General features: G+C 60.5%; 3 protein-coding genes across 7 annotated transcripts in view; all 3 read right to left on the bottom strand.

Moving 5' to 3' along the window:
- Nucleotides 1-159: 159 nt before the first annotated feature.
- Nucleotides 160-1,038, bottom strand: LOC128946871 (skin secretory protein xP2-like). Its single transcript, XM_054290869.1, has one exon. It carries the CDS (start codon nt 1,036-1,038, stop codon nt 160-162), a length of 879 nt encoding a protein of 292 aa, XP_054146844.1.
- Nucleotides 1,039-2,758: 1,720 nt separating this feature from the next.
- CACTIN (cactin, spliceosome C complex subunit) lies at nt 2,759-8,511 on the bottom strand. Of its 2 annotated transcripts, none has more exons than XM_054290901.1 (10): nt 8,250-8,511; nt 7,341-7,842; nt 6,392-6,487; nt 5,802-5,947; nt 5,556-5,718; nt 5,334-5,451; nt 4,958-5,150; nt 4,509-4,631; nt 4,107-4,399; nt 2,759-3,432 (listed from the first exon to the last, which is right to left on the bottom strand). In XM_054290901.1, the coding sequence occupies exons 1-10, from the start codon at nt 8,483-8,485 to the stop codon at nt 2,942-2,944; spliced, it is 2,361 nt and encodes a 786-aa protein (XP_054146876.1). In that variant the 5' UTR covers nt 8,486-8,511; the 3' UTR covers nt 2,759-2,941. The 2 variants fall into 2 exon arrangements, with proteins under 2 accessions (XP_054146876.1, XP_054146877.1); XM_054290902.1 differs by having other exon boundaries at nt 4,107-4,375.
- A 2,074-nt stretch (nt 8,512-10,585) lies between these two features.
- PIP5K1C (phosphatidylinositol-4-phosphate 5-kinase type 1 gamma) overlaps nt 10,586-16,068 on the bottom strand; it is a 53,229-nt gene continuing 47,746 nt past the window's right edge. For all 4 annotated transcript variants that reach the window (XM_054290904.1, XM_054290905.1, XM_054290906.1 and 1 more), the window contains 2 exons: nt 13,386-13,469; nt 10,586-12,556 (listed from right to left, as the gene is read on the bottom strand). In XM_054290904.1, coding sequence (XP_054146879.1) covers nt 12,554-12,556; nt 13,386-13,469 — 87 coding nt within the window. In that variant the 3' untranslated portion in view covers nt 10,586-12,553. The remainder of the gene's footprint in view (nt 12,557-13,385; nt 13,470-16,068) is intronic.

The following is a 16,068-nucleotide window of genomic DNA, read 5'->3' as shown; positions in this document are numbered from 1 at the left end:
GGCTCGGCTCAGCCCGGCCCGGCCCGGCCCGGCTCGGCTCGGCTCGGCTCAGCCCGGCCCGGCTCGGCTCCGCCGCGGGGCGGGGGAAGGGCCGGGCTCGCCGCGCCCCCCGGAACCGGCCCCGTCCCTCTCGGCTCCCTCCCTGCTCGGGACGGGCCTTCAGGCGGGGGTGGCCCCCGGCCCCATCGCCCTCTGTCCGGGCAGCGCCCCCCGGTGCAGCCCCCCCGGTGCCGGCGCCCGCAGCCCCCTTGGCGGAGGCTCCCGCGGCTGGGTCCGCTCGGGCTGCGCTCCCGCCCCGTTACTCACTCGTTTACTCGGGCGAGTCCCTGTGCAGGCGGGGGTGGGCGCTCCGGCCGTGCCGCCCCCCGGCGGGACCGACAGAGGGGGGGGCGTCCCCGCCCAGCCCCGCAGCGACCCCGGACCCGAGAGGGGAGAGGCGGCTTCGGCTCCGGGCGCTGGGGTGGCCGCGGGCTGGGGGTCCCTGGGCGCTCCCGCAGGCCCGGCCGTCCCTGCCCTGCGGGATTCGCCGCCCGGGGCTTTTCCCAGCCCGGCAGCTCCGAGCTCGGGATGTCGCTGCGCTGTCCAAACCCGAGACCAGCTGGGGTGGCACGGCCCCAGGCAGCGCTCCCTCCCTCCCTCCCACGGTCCCAGGAGCGGCAGCCTCCATCGCTGCTGCCCGTGCTCCGCCGAGGAGGGCAGAGCTCGGCCCTGGCCTCGGAGCTGGGTCCGCAGGGTCCGCGGGGACATCCCGAGCGAGCAGGGGCACAGCGGCTCCGCTCTCGGCTGGATGCCCGGGCAGGTTTTCCTGGCCCCGGCTGGGCACTGAGGGGCTGCAGAGCCATCGTCCCGCCACCCCTGGGCTGGAGCAGAGATTGGGGCAGCGAGAGCCCCGGCGGAAGGCAGGGCCGGCCCGCGGAGGGGGATCGGGCTGGCCCCGAGTGCCGGGACAGGAGGGGCATCGCCGGCCGCGGAACGCGGGGCTCGGCAGCCGCTGCTGCCCCAGGCGGGGCCGGGTGTGCCCGGGAGAGCCGAGCCCATCACGGATGATGGGACACGGGGCAGCTCCACCACCGCCCTGCCCGGGCACCGCTGCGGGCCCTGTTTGTCCCGAAACGCGGGGGAGGGCTGGGAGCAGCACTGAGAGCAGCCAGGTCAGGGAAAAGCCGTCAGGGGCTTCAGCCGGATCCAGGCCCTGATCTGGCCCCGGCACACGCCCGGAGGCTGCAGCAGCTCTCGGGGCTCAGGCTCCTGGGGCCCCATCCAGGGCCTGCAGTCAGACGTGCAGGGAAAGGCCATGCCTGGAAGAGCACATGGACCCTGTTCCAGCTGGAGATACAGTGGGACGGTTTTGGGGGAGTTCTCCCACCTCTGTGTGTGTGCCCAAGAGGGAAAGGGATGGGCTGTGGGGAGGGAGGCTCTGCCTGGCAGCTGAGCAGGGAGGGCACCAACCACCAGCTTTGGGGTTTGGGTTTTTTCCCCGTTTCCTTCTCCCGAGCCAGGCCTTCACTCACTTCCTGCGCCGAGTCCCAAAGCACCCCTGCACAGGGAGCAGCAGGAAATTACTGCCAGGAAGGAGAGGCCGGGGACCGTGTCCGGGGCTGGCCCTGGGGATGTCCGGCAGGATGGGGAGGGGGCACCCACGTGCAGGACCACGGCAGTTGGGGTCCCCCATCTGCAAGCAGGCCAAGCCCCACAAGTGTGGGTGACCAGGGCAGGAACAGGAGCCCCCTGAGCACCAGCTCCCATGGTGGCTCTGCAGCAGAGCCAGCAGCAGGACAAGGCAACTTCCCTGAGCCATGGGGCAGCCCTCAAGGGCTTGGAGGCCCCTGCACAGCAGGCTTGCCTCTGTCCTAGTGCTGGAGGACCTGGGCAGACCCCTAAGTCCCTGCACCGTGGGCCTGTACTGGGGAGAGAGTGGATGCAGGTAGGAAATGGTCTCTTGGTGAAGCCAGGGCAGAGGTTTCCTGCACTCCTGGGCACTACTGACCAGCACCTCATGCTGCCTGCCTGAACAGGCACACACCCTGGGGTTTGGGGGCTTGTGGGGACGGAGCCATGTGGGGTGATCCCAGAAGAGTGTGGCTGTGCCCTTGGTCATCATCTGGTGGGACCAACACCAGCCAGTCCCAGCTCAACCCTGAAGTGCCTCTAAGGTGCCCAAAACTCATCTGAACGTCACTAGAGGCCCTCAGGAACTCCCACCTCATCAACAGGATACTGGGGACTGCAACTGCTTCTTGCCCAGGGCAGGGAGAGCCTCACAGGCATGGCGTGGGAGGGACTGCAGGCTCTGGAATCCGGATTTTCCCCTGTAAGGAAATATCTCAACCAGCATCCCTCTCCTCTGCTCAACCAGAGCAGGCGCCGTGCAGCACTAAAGCCTCCCATGCCCCAGCCAGGACTGAGGGATGTGGCAGTGCTCCCAGGCTGGGGAAGCCAGATCCCATGGGAGGACGTGCCAGGAATGGGGCCCGGGGGAGGGTGAGGGGCCCCTCTATGAAGCAGGACACAGGGCAGGGCTGAGCTGGTGCAGGCAAGGGCTCTGTGACTCCAGCTGGGGAGCAGCAGCTGGACTGGTCTGGCACTGGTAAAGGGAGATGTTGGGACTGGAAGGAGGCTGTAGTGGGGCAAGGAGCACATGGGGCTGACTCTGTGGGGATGGGCACTACCCAGTCCCCAGGGGAGTTCCCAGTGTGGCACTGGCTGGTGATGTCATGTAGGAGCAGTGGGGGTGCCTGTGCCCAGGATCTCATGGCTAAAACAACCCTTATTTTATTTATACCAAAGTCTCAGTGTTCTTCATGATAAATGCAAGGACAGAGAAAAGCCTCAGGAATGTGCCCAGCGCTGGGCCAGGCCTTGGGGCCACGCATGGAGCAGTGTCTGTGCCGCGGGGTGAGAGCCCCTGCCCAGCCCTGCGGGCGTCCCAGGGCACGGAGCCTCACCGGCGGTACCGGTACCGCTTGAAGTGGAACCAGAGCTGGAAGATGCCGTTGGCAAACTGGCAGCGGAAGCCGTGGCGGTGGGAGTACTCCCACTCCCTGTTGACGATCTTGAAGGCGATGTCCTCGTAGGGCGGCCCCGCGTGGAAGCGCAGGATGGCGAAGTCCTTGTTGTCCTGGCAGGCCTCCAGGAAGTACTCGGGCGTCGAGCGCTTGTCAATGAGGTCGGGGTAGAAGATGTTGAATTTATAGCCCTGCACGATCTTGGGGGGGGGGTTGTCAAAGTCGTAGTGGGTCTGGTTGTACTTGTTCCACTCGAAGCCCGTGTGCACGCGGTTGAAGAAGCGGGGCTTGCGGGGCCGGTACTTGTCAGCCCACAGGTAGGCCTTGCCCGTCAGCGGCATCTCCACGCTGAACTGCGCCTCGTCCGCGCCCATGCCCTCCTTGGCCTTGCGGAAGAAGATGTCGTCGGTGCTCTCAGAAGCGTCACCTACAGGGGAGGAGAGGGGACATCAGATTTTGCAGTGCCAGCCAGGCCTGGGCCGTGCAACACTGCTCCAAGGCATGCAGAGAGAAGGAGCTACTGTGCAGAGCATGCAGAACTGGATACGGGAATGCACGGGCTGCCCTGTGGGCTCTGAGTGGGCACTGGGCTGAGTTGTGCTGGAAAACTCAACCAAAACATCCCTCCTGCCTGTCTGCACCCAAACACCTTGGTGGTACCGAGGGCGGTCTCCCAGGGAGCACTAGGAGCCTGAGCACCATCTCCCTAAGTGTAAACTTGACTTAGCCATAGCAAATCCAGGGTTGGTAAATCCTGTGCCAGCCACTGCGGTCATACAGGAGACCCAAATTAACTTTATAACGGCGTAAAGAGTGGTCACATGCTATCCAAGTAGCTAAGATTAAAAAGCAACTGAGCTGTCACAAGCCCAAGACGCCAATAAGGCCTCCCCATCAAAGAAGATCTTAGAACAACGATTAATTGAACTGCTCCTGCCCAGGCCACAGTGCCCTTTGCTCCAGGGGCACCCCTCTGCCAGATCAGCTCTGGGTGCTTGACCCAGATCCAGCTCTTGCCCTTCCTGAGGGCAGCGTCCCCTCCAGTCCTGCACCCCAAATCACTGCACACCCCCATGCTGGGCAGGCTGCCCTGGGGCTCACCTGTCACCTGGAGCTGCTGGCGCAGGAGCAGCAGCCGGTGCGTGTCCTCCTCGGCCTCCAGCACGTGGGCGTCGAAGGGCAGCTCGTTGGGGCCCAGCAGCCGGGGGCTGTACTTGCCCGCATCGTAATCATCCAGGCTCTGCTGGATCAGATCCTCCTCCATCAGCACGGCCTCCCCTTCCGCCTCTCCCTTGGCCTCTGTGTCCTGCTCTGCCTCTGCCTCTGAGGACGGCCCTGGCTGTGCCTCCAGGCTCTCCTCGGGATCCAGCCTGCACGGAAGGGAGAAGAGAGGACTGGACGGGGATGGTACCCTCGCTGGCTGCTCACCTGAGCTCTGCCTCGGGAAGGGAGAGGGCACAAGGCTGCCTTTGTGCCCGGGGACAGGCCCAGATGTTTGCTCACCTGTCACTGGGGGAAGCCGGCTCCTGCTTGATGATGGGGAAGAGCGGTTCGCTCTCCACACCCTGCTCCTGCTTCAGCTTGTACAGCTTCTGACGCAGCACGTCCTGGTGCCGCTCCCGCAACCTGAGAGAGGAGAGGAGCTGTGGGTCCCACCCAGCAGAACCACCTCACTCCCACTGCCCAAAGCCTTGACACCACCTCCATGGGCAGAAACATGCCAGGCGTGGATGGCTTTGGGCTGAATAAGCCCCAGTTCAGTTCCCTCTTGGACACCTCACTAAACATCACCGCTGCAGAACGGCCTGTGTGTCCTGCCCTGCTCCCCTCTTGGAAATCAGCCATCTCAGAAAAGGCAGAACACCCTCCCACATTCCTTCCTCCAATTGGGTTTATGCCTCCCCAGCTCTGCCCACGGCAGGGTCTGCACTGCTGCCACACTCTGCTCTCACCTGGCTCGAGCCATGTAAGCCTTCAGCTGCTGCAGGAGGCTCTCCCAGTAGCCGATGTCCAGGTTGGGGCCTCCCGCCCGGATCTTGCTCTCAATGCCCTGGTACAGAGCTTGCAGCTGGTTGTACGTCTTCCCCTTGAACACGGACTGCACATCTGAGCTGACTGAGGCGTTGACGCCATCCCGACGCTCCCCTGCGCAGGCGAGGGCAGCCAGTCACTGTCCAGGCACCCAGCTGCCTCCATCCCAGTTCTGCTGACAGCCAGGGACAGCTGCCAGACCCACAGCCTGCATCCAGCAGGTCTGAGAGAGCCTCTCTGAGCCTGAGCACACAGGGTGACCCCAACACCCACACCAGGCTCTGCTCTCCTGCTCACCTGGTCCTCCTTTCCCAGAGGCCTCCAGCTTGCGGAGCTTGGCTATCTCATCCTCCGTGATGATGGTCATGTCCCTCCAGAAGTCCACGTTCTTTCCTTGCTCCAGCTCCATGTACACCTGCAGGCAGAAGACACATCAGGCACCTGCTCCACAGTGGGGGCAGGAGAGCAGAGCTGGTAGAGAAGCCCTGAGCCCAGGCAGAGGGCCAGCAGAGCAGGCACCTGGATGTCCTCCACCAGGTCCTCCATGTCAGAGACAGTCAAGCCATTGAGGAAGGTGTAGGGCTCGTGCATCTCCACAGCCAGGTCATCATCCTCTGCACTGATGTACTTGGCCAGGAGATCGATGGGTTTCGCCCTCCCATCCCGAATCCGGATCTTGGACCTGGCAAAGGGACAATGGGGGACATTGAGCAGTGCCATCCTCTGCTCCCTGCCAGGCCTGGCTCTGAGCAGGACCACACCTACCGCAGCTTGGCCTGCTGCAAGTGGAAGTTGTCCTCCTGTTCTTCCCAGGTTTTGAAGTGCTCTGCCTCCTTCTCCCGCTGCAGCATCTCCAGCTCCTGCTCCCGCATGGCTTTTTCCCGCTCCCGCTCCAGGCGCAGCTGCTTCACCTGCCCAGGGTGACAGAGCTGTGAGGCCACTGTGGATGGGCCCCTGTGCAGACACCACAGACCCCTGCTCGAGGACACAGCCACGACATGACCTGTCCCTGAGTGGCCTTGGCTCCTGCCATCAGCCCGAGCTCCTGGAGAGTGGGGAGCCAGCAGGGCCAGGCTGCCCAGGCTCACTGCCAGCCCTGTGGGAGACAGGGGACACAGGCACAACTGGGTGCCTCAGTGTCATGACCTGGTATTGTCCTCCTCAGCACCTCCTGAGCTCAAATCTAAGGGAAGAGGTTTCTCATGCTGGAATAGCAGAAGCCAAAGTTCTATGGCCCCCACAATCCTAAAGGCTGGACACACCCAGGAGAAGAAAATGGGGCCTTCCCAATGAGAATCAGGCTGTAAAGAGGGCTCTCTGTCAGACAGTGACATGGAAAGGACATCTTATCCCACCTTCTGCAGCTCCAGGCGATTGTCCTCCTGGATTCGCTTGTTCCTCTCCTTCAGGTCCTTCTCATCCAGATGGCTGATCCCTTTCTTTTCCAGTGCCTTAAACAGAATGGCCAAGGGAAGCTGTGGAACCCAAGGACCTCCACAGCCCCTTGCTGGCCAGCAAATGCTATTCCCTTCACCTGTTCCTCCTGCTCCAGTGAGGTCTGATGCTGGTGAAAGCCCCTAAATCACTCAAACACTGCTCCTGAGCCCCTCAGCAAACCCAGGCTCAGCCCTCACAGCCCACTCGGCCTGGTGAGCTGAGTGCCAGGACAACAGTACCATGGAATCATGACAGAAGGGACCTTAAAGTTCATCTCATTCGACCCCTGCAATGGGCAAGGACACCTCCCACTGTCCCAGGCTGCTCCCAGCCCTGCCCAGCCTGGCCTTGGGCACTGCCAGGGATCCAGGGGCAGCCCCAGCTGCTCTGGGCACCCTGTGCCAGGGTCTGCCCACCCTGCCAGGGAACAATTCCTGATTCCCAATCTCCCATCCAGCCCTGCCCTGTGGCAGTGGGAGCCATTCCCTGTGTCCTGTCCCTCCATCCCTTGTCAAGTTCCTCTCCAGCTCTCCTGGAGCCTTTGTAGCCACTGCAAGGAGCCCTAAGGTCTCCCCAGAGCCTCCCCTTCTCCAGAGAGCCTTCTCTTCTCCCTAACCCTGAACACCCCCAGCTCTCTGTCATTCCTATAGCACAAGTGCAGTGTTCCTGTTACCATCTCCATGTCCCTGACTCAGTAAATGGTGCTCAGCACTCAGCCTGCAGCTCCCAGCAGCTCCAGGATCCTCTCCTGCCCTAGACCCATCTTCTTATCTCCCCACCCTGGATACAGACCCCACCTGAGGCACAGATCCCCCCCTGGCTGCCCCTGCCTGTTCCATTTGGCTGCAGGGCCAGGGCAGAGCTCACCTTGCTCCAGATGAACGTGCCCAGCAGGTTGTTGTCCCCGAAGGGATTGTCGGTGTTGGTGTAGCCCATGTACTCCTCACCCCAGCCCATCTTCTCTCTCTTCTTTCTCTCCTTGGCCTCCTTCTTGGCCAACCTCCGTGCCCGCTTCTCCTCGGGCGTCTCCAGGGCCTTCATCAGAGCCGCCTGTTTCTTCTTCTCCTCCCTCAGCCTCAGCCGCTCCTGCAGGCTCAGCTGCTGCCCCGGCTCCTCCCGGCCGCGGGGCCGCGGTGGGGAGGGGGAGCTGACGGAGGACACGGAGGATTTTGATCCATCTCTCCGGCGGCGCCGCTCCCGGCTCCGCGCTACCCGGTCCCGCCCGCGCTCGGGGCTGGAGCGGGAGGAGCGGCCCCGGGACCGAGAGCGGGTCCGTGAGCGCTGCTTCCTCCGCTCCTTACGGTGCCGCTCCCGGCTTCGGCTCCTTTTCTTCTTTTTCCATTTCTGTCTCTCATCGTCGGAGTCCGAGCTGGGGGGGCACAGCCGGGCTTCAGCGGGAGGAGGGCACGGCCGTGCCAGGCACGGGTGAGGCCGGCCCAGCACCGGCGCCACCGGCAGCACCGAGACAGCGAGGGGGTACATGTACCCCCACCCATGACCGCCCCCGGTACCTGCACCCTCAGCCCTGATTGCCCCCGGTACCTGCAGCCCCACCCCGACCGCCTCAGGCCGGTGTCACGAGCAGCGCTCGGGGCCGCCCGCGGCCCGCAGTCCCCGGCCCTCCCCGAGGCCGGCAGGGCCGAGCTCCCCCTCCCGTTCCCGGCGGTGCGGACAGGGCCGGTTGGGGCCGCACGGCCCCGGCACGCCAGCCCCGCTGCCCCGGGCCCGCTGCCGCACAGCCACAGCGCGGCCGCTGCGGGCCAGGCGTGCACTCACCCCGAGCTCGGCTCCCGGCGTCGGCCCCGACTCCGGCTTCGGCTCTTGCTTCGGCTGCGGTATCGGCGCCCGTGGCTCCCGGACCGCGAGCGCCCCTCCCTTTCTCGGTCCCGGTCCCTGTCTCTGTCCCGGTCCCTGTCCCGATCCCGTTCCCGTTCCTTGTCCCGACCCCGGTCCCGTTCCCTTTCCCGCTCCGAGCGGCCGCCCCGGCCCGGGCTGCGCGACCCGGAGCCCATCGGCAGCGGCGGCTCCGCCCCGGGGCCTCGTGGGGCCTCAGCTCACTAGGCTGCCCCGCCGCCCGCCTGCGCCCGCCCCGCCCCAGCAGCGGCCCCAGCAGCGGCGCCGGCGCAGGCAGGCGGGCGGCGGGCAGCCCTTGGCGGGGCGGGGCCCGGCCCATCCCCGCCGTTACCGGCCCGGCCGTGCCCGCGGCGCGCACTGAGGGAGGCGGAGGGCGGAGCTCGGCCCAGACTGCGGAACGCTTTATGGAGTGGGTACAGAACTCTGGAGAGGGGCCCCCGGAGGAGGAGGGGAGAAACCCTCAAAACAACCGAGAAAAGACAAACAGCTCCCAGGCCTCGAGCCCCGGGAGCAGAGCCGGGATCGCGCCTCAGCATCGGCGTCCCCGTCCGGCCGCGCTCCCTCCGCCGGACACGGACACGCGGGGGATCAGCGACATCCGCGGGGACAGCCACCAGGATACGTGGGGACAGGGACAGCCACCGGCACAGACTGGGCGGGGTAGCCATGGACAGAAACCCCCTCAGCCATGGCCTGGCTGTCCCTTGTCCATCCGGGAGGCGCTGGAGCAGTGGCTGGCAATGAGGAGAGGAATGAAGGGGCGATGGCGCCCTGCAAACGCCTCTGCCCGCCTTGGAGCGAGGCCTGTGAGTGCTCTGGCTTCACTAAAACACTCTCCACCGTGCAATTCCAGCACACGTGGCCGGAGAGACAGCGGCGACCAAACGCTGCCCTGTGCGCTGCTGAGGGTCTCTGCGAGCTCTCGGGTTTGCCCCAGAGCCTTTACAGGAGCCTGACTGCAAACTCAAGGACAGAAATGCCCATTTTCTCCTGCCAGCCCCTTAGCTCAGCCGCAGCAGCAGGCAGTGGTCAGGGCATGTCCCCTGTACAGAGTGTGAGATCCCAGCTGGGACCGTGGCACAGCAGTGGCACAGACCTGTGTGGCAAGGGGCTGTCCTGCAGGGTCAGATCTCAGAGTACAAGACTTGTGGTGCCTCCTTTAATGATGGAGAGCCTGGGCAGCACCTGCTGGGTCTCTAAAGGGAGCCTGGCAGAGAACAGCACCCAGAATGAGCTGAGGTGCAGCTGGAGGAACACGCAGAGCAGGGATGCTCTGTCCCATGGGCAGGTGCTGTTCCTGCCCAGGCAGCACTGGCAGGGCTGTGACATGGTCCAGAGCTGCTGCTGCTCCCTTGCAGTGCCATGCACAGGGGGCCAAGAATGAGCTCTAAAACCCAAGGTCCTTTCAGCCTCCCTGGGAAGCAGCTCCCCAGCACTGGGAGCTGCTGGCACAGGAGGTGACACAGCAGGGATTATGCCAGCCTGAACAGGGGCAGTTTCTATTTCAAATCAACATCTGTTTACAGGAAGGTTCCTCCTTGTCCCCTTGGCAAAGCTGTTCTAAGCCTTTGCCTGTCCTCTTACAGGACCACCCCAGCCCATCCAGACCTGCTCCAAAGGGTCCAGCATTACAGAACTGCACAAGGATCATCTCAAAAAGGGAACACAATTCTTTGAATTGAATGAACATGCTGCAGGAGCTCTGGGTTCACCCCCTCTCTCAGGACCCAAGCACAGCTCCAGCTCACAAAGCTCATTCTCTGGGACACCAAGCAACTTTAGACCCCCTAGCAATGAAGGGAAGGAATAAAACCTCCACCAAGATGCTTGAACCATCTCAAAAAAGATGCTTGATTTGAGGTGGCTGGAAAGTCCTGATGAGGCCAAACCCTCCAGCCCCTGACTGAGGTGGTCCCAGGGCAGGGACCTGGCTCAGAACAGCTCAAACCCACCCTGGTTCCCCCCCAGAGCCCCCTCCTCCAGCACAGCACCCAACAGCAGCAGCTGCAGCAGGGATGTGCCTTCCTCTGGCCTTCTACACACACTGCTGGAGGAAAAATATGTTGAATTTTTACCTTTTTGAAGCCCCTTGCCTTGAGCCCAAGGGCAGGTGAGGCTGTAGGTATTGCATGGCTCCCATTCCCCTCCACCAACCCCTGAGCCCCCCAGCCTGCAGAGCCCCTGGGTGCCACGGGAAGGTGGGATGGGACAGGAGCTGCAGTGGGAGAACGAGCTGCCAAGCAGCGACAGAAAGGGGAGAGTTTCTCAAGAGACTTTTGATAGACTATTTGGTAAATACATGGATACATGAACAGCAGCAACTTGCACAATCCCCCGACTGTGCTTCCAAGAAGCACAACTCACAGCCTTCTGCATCTACAGGCAGGGAAGGGAAGTCCAGGTCCTGTATTCTGGGCAAGAAAAAACCATCAATTCCTGAAGATTCTCACTAAGTTCAGTACAGTACAGAAGGAAGAGCTTCCCATCAGCTCAGCTACCTTCTGGGACCCAACATAACCACTCCTGAGTGCTGCTGTGAAGAGACTGTGGGGGCTGAGGCCTGAGAGCAGGGTCCCACTTCCCCACCCCTCTGGCTGGAATCCCAAGGACAGTGAAGATTGTAAAGGGAATACAGAGACTCTTTCTCAAGCGAGGTTCATAAAGCACACAAACAAGACCTGTCTCCCTCTGGTCTGAAGGACTTCCTGTTTTCTCTCTGGGAGATGAGGACAGGATTGCTGGATTCCAGACTATGCTATGATATGTGTCCTGCTGATGGATGAGCCTGAACACTACCCCTGACATCAAATCTCTCACCTGTAGCCCACAGCCCTTGCAAAGCAAACCCTCTCACCCACATTTCCAGCAGCAGTTGTGACCCCAGGCAGCACCCCAGTCACCCAGCTTTCTGTCCAAGAGTCCGTGAGCACAGCAGTGCTGGCACAATTCCGTGGCAGAGCCGGGCTCCCATTGCTGCCTCCAGTGACTGGACGTGCCCTTGTGTCCCTGCCTGCCCTGTGGCAGGGTGTGAGCCCAGTGTCCGTGACCCCAGGGTACACCCACGAGCACGTGAGGGGCTGAGTGGCTCCGGGAGGATGCAGGGTCTGGACAAGCCCCACGTGGGCTGGGCAGAGTGGGGGAATCGCCCTCCAACGCGGCCGGGCTCGGGCGGTCCCGGTTCCATCAGTCCGTGCCTGCGGGGCGGAGCAGGCGGTGCCACGGGGATGAGGTGTGGACTCCAAGCACAGAGGGAGGGGTGGCAGCAGTGCAGCACAGGGGGAGCTGGAACCCATCACGACTTCGGGGAGAGCTGAGGAGTCCACGTCACTGTCACCAGGAACTGTGTGCTGGCCCGCACGGTGTCACAGACAGGAGAAGTCACTAGAGAGTTTGGATCCAAGTGAATTGGCATGGCTGCTTTGGACTATGGTAACATGGGAGCAATTCTATTCCATGGCCTTTAATACATTTCATTTTCATAGCACCTTTCATCCCAGGGTTTAAGTGCTGTAACGGAAGCAGGTACTGTGCACCCATTAGCACGGGGGAAACCGAGGCACAGAGTGGTTTAGTGATTTGCCTTGGGCCACTTGGAAAAACCGTGGCAGTGTCTGGACAGCCTTAAACCTCCTGACTCCCTCGGTTGGTGAGACCACACTGCTGCCTCACATGAAGCCACTCCGCTCCCTGCCCTCCCCAGCAACGTGCTCCTACCCATTCTTCGGTGAAGTCTCATGCTCCTTTTTGATGCACAAATATATGACCAAAAAACAAAAGAAAGAAAAAAGAAAAAAAAAAAAGTGCAGTAAACTAAATGTTTAAAAAAGCACATTTGTGCTGTCTCTGTGCAAAGATAAAAGAAATAAATACATGATTAAAAAATTAAAAAGGTTCACAGTATCACACATGGATAGGTAGCTATGGTAGTGCACATCTGGAAAACACTGTGTTACTACCCAGGATTCTCTACACCCAGCTAGAATTCTCTGCTGGGAGCTGCGGGTGAGCGGGTGGTTTCTTTGCTGCCCACATCTGGGGTGAGTAGAAATACATGGTTATAGTTTTGCTCCATTCGGAAACGCAGTGCCCGGGATCCTGCAGTGCAGCAATACTGGTGTCAGCAAGCTCTTCCCCATCCCACTGGAATGGCTGCATCAACGAAAAGGGAACACATTGACCTGCAGAGGGAATCGCTGCTCTCTGGGACTTCTGTGTCTGCATAGAGATTACTGCAAGAGGCAGAGAGAACACAGTCACAGAATCATGGAATCGTTAGGGTGGGAAAAGATCTCCAAGAATACCAAATTCAGCATCAGCCCAGCACCACCACCACGTTCACTACTAACCCGTGTCCCCAGGTGCCACAGCCAGACGTCCTTTGAACACTTCCAGAGATGCCACCACTGCTCTGGGCAGCCTGTTCCAATACCTGACAACCCCCTTTCAGTCAAGACATTTTACCAAATATCCAACCTAAACGTCCCCTAGCACAGTTTAAGGCTGTTTCCTCTTCTGTCCCTTGTTCCCTGGGAGCAGAACCTGACTCCCACCTGGCTGTCCCCTCCTGTCAGGGAGTTGTGGAGAGCAAGGTTCCCCCTGAGCCTCCTTTTCTCCAGGCTGAGCCCCCCCAGCTGCTCCTCACCACACTTGTGTTCCAGCCCCTTCCCCATGTCCACTCACTTCTCTGGACATCCCCCAGCCCCTCCATGTCTTTCTGGTTGTGAGAGGAAAGAGGATCAACCCCTGAGCACCAGGGCCCACATCAGTCAGCTCTCTGTCCCGCCAACTTCCCAGCACAACCAGAGGCTGCTCTACATCCTCCAGTAATGGCAACATGTCTGGGAAAGCTGAGCTCCCCAAAGTTCTTCCTGCACCAAACAGCTGGGGATGAGCCACAGGGCCTGCTGAGCAGGCCAGGGCTGTGCCAGCAGAGCTGCCCTGAGGGGCAGCCGGGCTCTGCCGCAGCCCTGCAGGAGCCCCACGCTGCCCGAGGCCGAGCTGACCCTGCAGGGGGAGCACCGAGCAGCGGGCACCCACACACGGCTCTTGGACACTTACTGTATCGCTCTCCTCATCGGAGACAGAGTGCAGCTGAGTGCTATAGTGGAGCGGGGAGTAAACCCAACTCCTCTCGTCTGTCGGCTGCCAGAGTGGCCAGAGACGGCAGGGAGAATGCAGGGAGAGCAGCAGCAGAGCAGGGAGCAAAGGAGAGAAGAGGAAAAAATAAAAGGAGAAAATAAAAAGAGCAGGAAACAATACAGTAAGAACAGCTGTCCACCTGGAGGGAGAGCACTGAGCCCAGAGGCAGCTCTCAGCAGAGGAGCCCTCCTCATCCTCAGCACACACCGGCTCCCTGCCAACTGGGGCAGTGGGGGTGGCACACCCTCTCCTCTCATAGGGACAGAGTTTTAGAGCTTTTGAAATGTCAGGGAAACCTCAGCTCCCGGCCACGGCACCATCCTGGCTGCAGAGAAACTGAGAGATTTGGGAAGTGACTTACCTAAGAGCAGTGACAGCTCCTGGCTCCTGCTACCTGCTACCAGCTCTCACCTTCCCTTTTCCAGAGCCCTGTGCATGCTACAAACTGATATCCAGGACGGCTTTTCCTGAGAAACTGGATTTGTTTGGTGTGCCTTCCTCCTTCTCTGCAGAAGGCAGTGGAGCTGGGGTGAGACCATGGAGGATGGTGGCCACAGAAAGGAAACAGTTATTGCTGAGATTTTGGGGACAGTGGGGTGATGGGAACAAGTACAACACAGGAGGCAAAACACAATGGGACCCTGGAAAGAATGAGGGGAAGGAGGTGTGCCTTGAGGGACAGTTATAATAGCACTGGGCACTGCTGTGAGAAGACACACACTGCTGCCTACACAGCACAGATTCAAGGGCTGGTCTCTGCTGACAGTGTTCCCAGGGGGACCCCATTTACATTGCTATTTTGTTTTCAGAGGAGCTCCCACAGAGAAGAACTGCCCCCTTTGACCCAGCCTGGCATTTGCAAAGGAAGATAGTGCAGAACTGGGTGTTTGGAAGAAGCCTGCAGTGTTCCCAGCCCAGGAACTGAGTGCGACAGCCTACAATGTACAAGGAACTAAAAGAAGCCAGAGAAGCTTTGAAGCACTGGGCTCCACATGCTGAACCCCCCAGGAGCTGCAGCTCCATTAGCAGAGACTGCTGGAGGAAGGAAGGCTGAGAAGCCCCTGCCTGGAGCTTCTCACAGGGCTCTGTCAGAGGTACAGGAAACCTCCCCACCACATCAAGCTTGTCCCACATCCTCTTTTTCATCCATCCTGACTGAACCACATGCTCCAGCCAGTCTCTTTCAGAGCCTTTTAGGAGCTTGGATGCATGCAGGGAGCTGCAGGAGATGAAAGAGCACCCAGTGCTTGGCATTACCCCTCCCCTGCTGTTTTTGGCAGCCAAAACCCAGCTGAGGCGCAGGAGGGGCTGCAGGAGGAGTTGCCTGTTTGCCCAGCAGCACCTTCCTCATGCCATCAGCAACAGCCAGGGGCACATTCCTGCCCCTGCTTCCCCATGCACCCTGCCTGTACCCCAAATGGCAGCACCAGGCTGCACCAGCAGCAGCACTGCCACCACCCCTGGGGACTTTCCCAAAGCGTGAGAAGCTAAATGCTAAACCCCAGAACAATCTCAGCTCTAGATTCAGCCCCTAAGAGCTCAAATGCCTCCCTGCATCTTTTGGAAAGGAAAATCCTACCTGCTCACAGAACACCTGAAGGTGAGGAGGGAGCACACTGGTGATGCTGAGAAGGGCTGGAGAGCTGAAACCAGCCCTAACTCAGTACCAGCTCCTGTCTCATTTGGTTTATGAGATGCTCCCCACAAGCTAAAACAGTTCTGTTTGCTACTGAAGTTTTAGAATCTTCAAAATATCTTAATTTTGTCTTTAAAACCCTCTTCCTGGGCTGAGGCAGCTGAGCCTGACATCCCCTATGGAGGCCCCAAGGCCTCTCTGGCCAGATCTGGTACTAAGAATCACAGAACAGTTTGGGATGGAAGATCACCCAGTATTCCCCCTTGCCGTGGGCAGGGACACCTTCCACTATCCCAGGCTGCTTCAAACCCATCCAGTCTGACCTTGGACATTTCCAGAGAGAGGGCAACCACAGGTTCTCTGGGTACCCTGTGCCAGGGCCTCACTACTCTCAGTTTTTCCAAGGGCTGGGTGATGGGCTGGGTGACACAGCCCATCCCAGGGTAGGAGCTGTGTCACCAGTCTGCAGAAAAGGGACAGAGCTCATGATTCTCTCAGATCCTACAAGGAGATCCATGGGTGTCATTTCAATATGCTTCCCCCATTTCTGCTGGGCTGGTTCCTAATGCCCACTCAGTCCAGAGCCCCAGCCATTGAGAGAAATGGGATGCTGGCCCCAGTGTTTCAAAGCTGCAGCTCTGCTCCCCTACATGCTGTGCTGGTGTGGTCACTTACAATCCCAGAGGAATGCGAGGTAGTTCGGAGTCTGCGCTGGCGGGGAGAGTAAATCCAGTACCTCCCATCTGTGAACTGAGTGGCCCCAGGACAAGTGAGGTGAGAAAGGAAACAGAGGAAAAAAAGGGTGATGTGAAAGAGAGGATGAAAGAGAAAGCAAAAAACCAGGGGTTGGGCAACTCCAGGCCTGAACGGGTGAGCAGGTGGGAAAGCCGTGCAGGGAAGAGCGGCGCCCATGCCCTGCCACACTGTGCACTTTTATTCCCTGGGGATAAACAGGAGAATGAAGAG

Source organism: Melozone crissalis, unplaced genomic scaffold (assembly GCF_028551555.1).
Source record: "Melozone crissalis strain CALT ecotype California unplaced genomic scaffold, PUWL_Pcris_2 ptg000088l_1, whole genome shotgun sequence".
Lineage (NCBI taxonomy): Eukaryota > Metazoa > Chordata > Aves > Passeriformes > Passerellidae > Melozone > Melozone crissalis.
The sequence above is the reverse complement of the archived record's forward strand: the minus strand, read 5'-3'. Positions and strand labels throughout refer to the sequence as shown.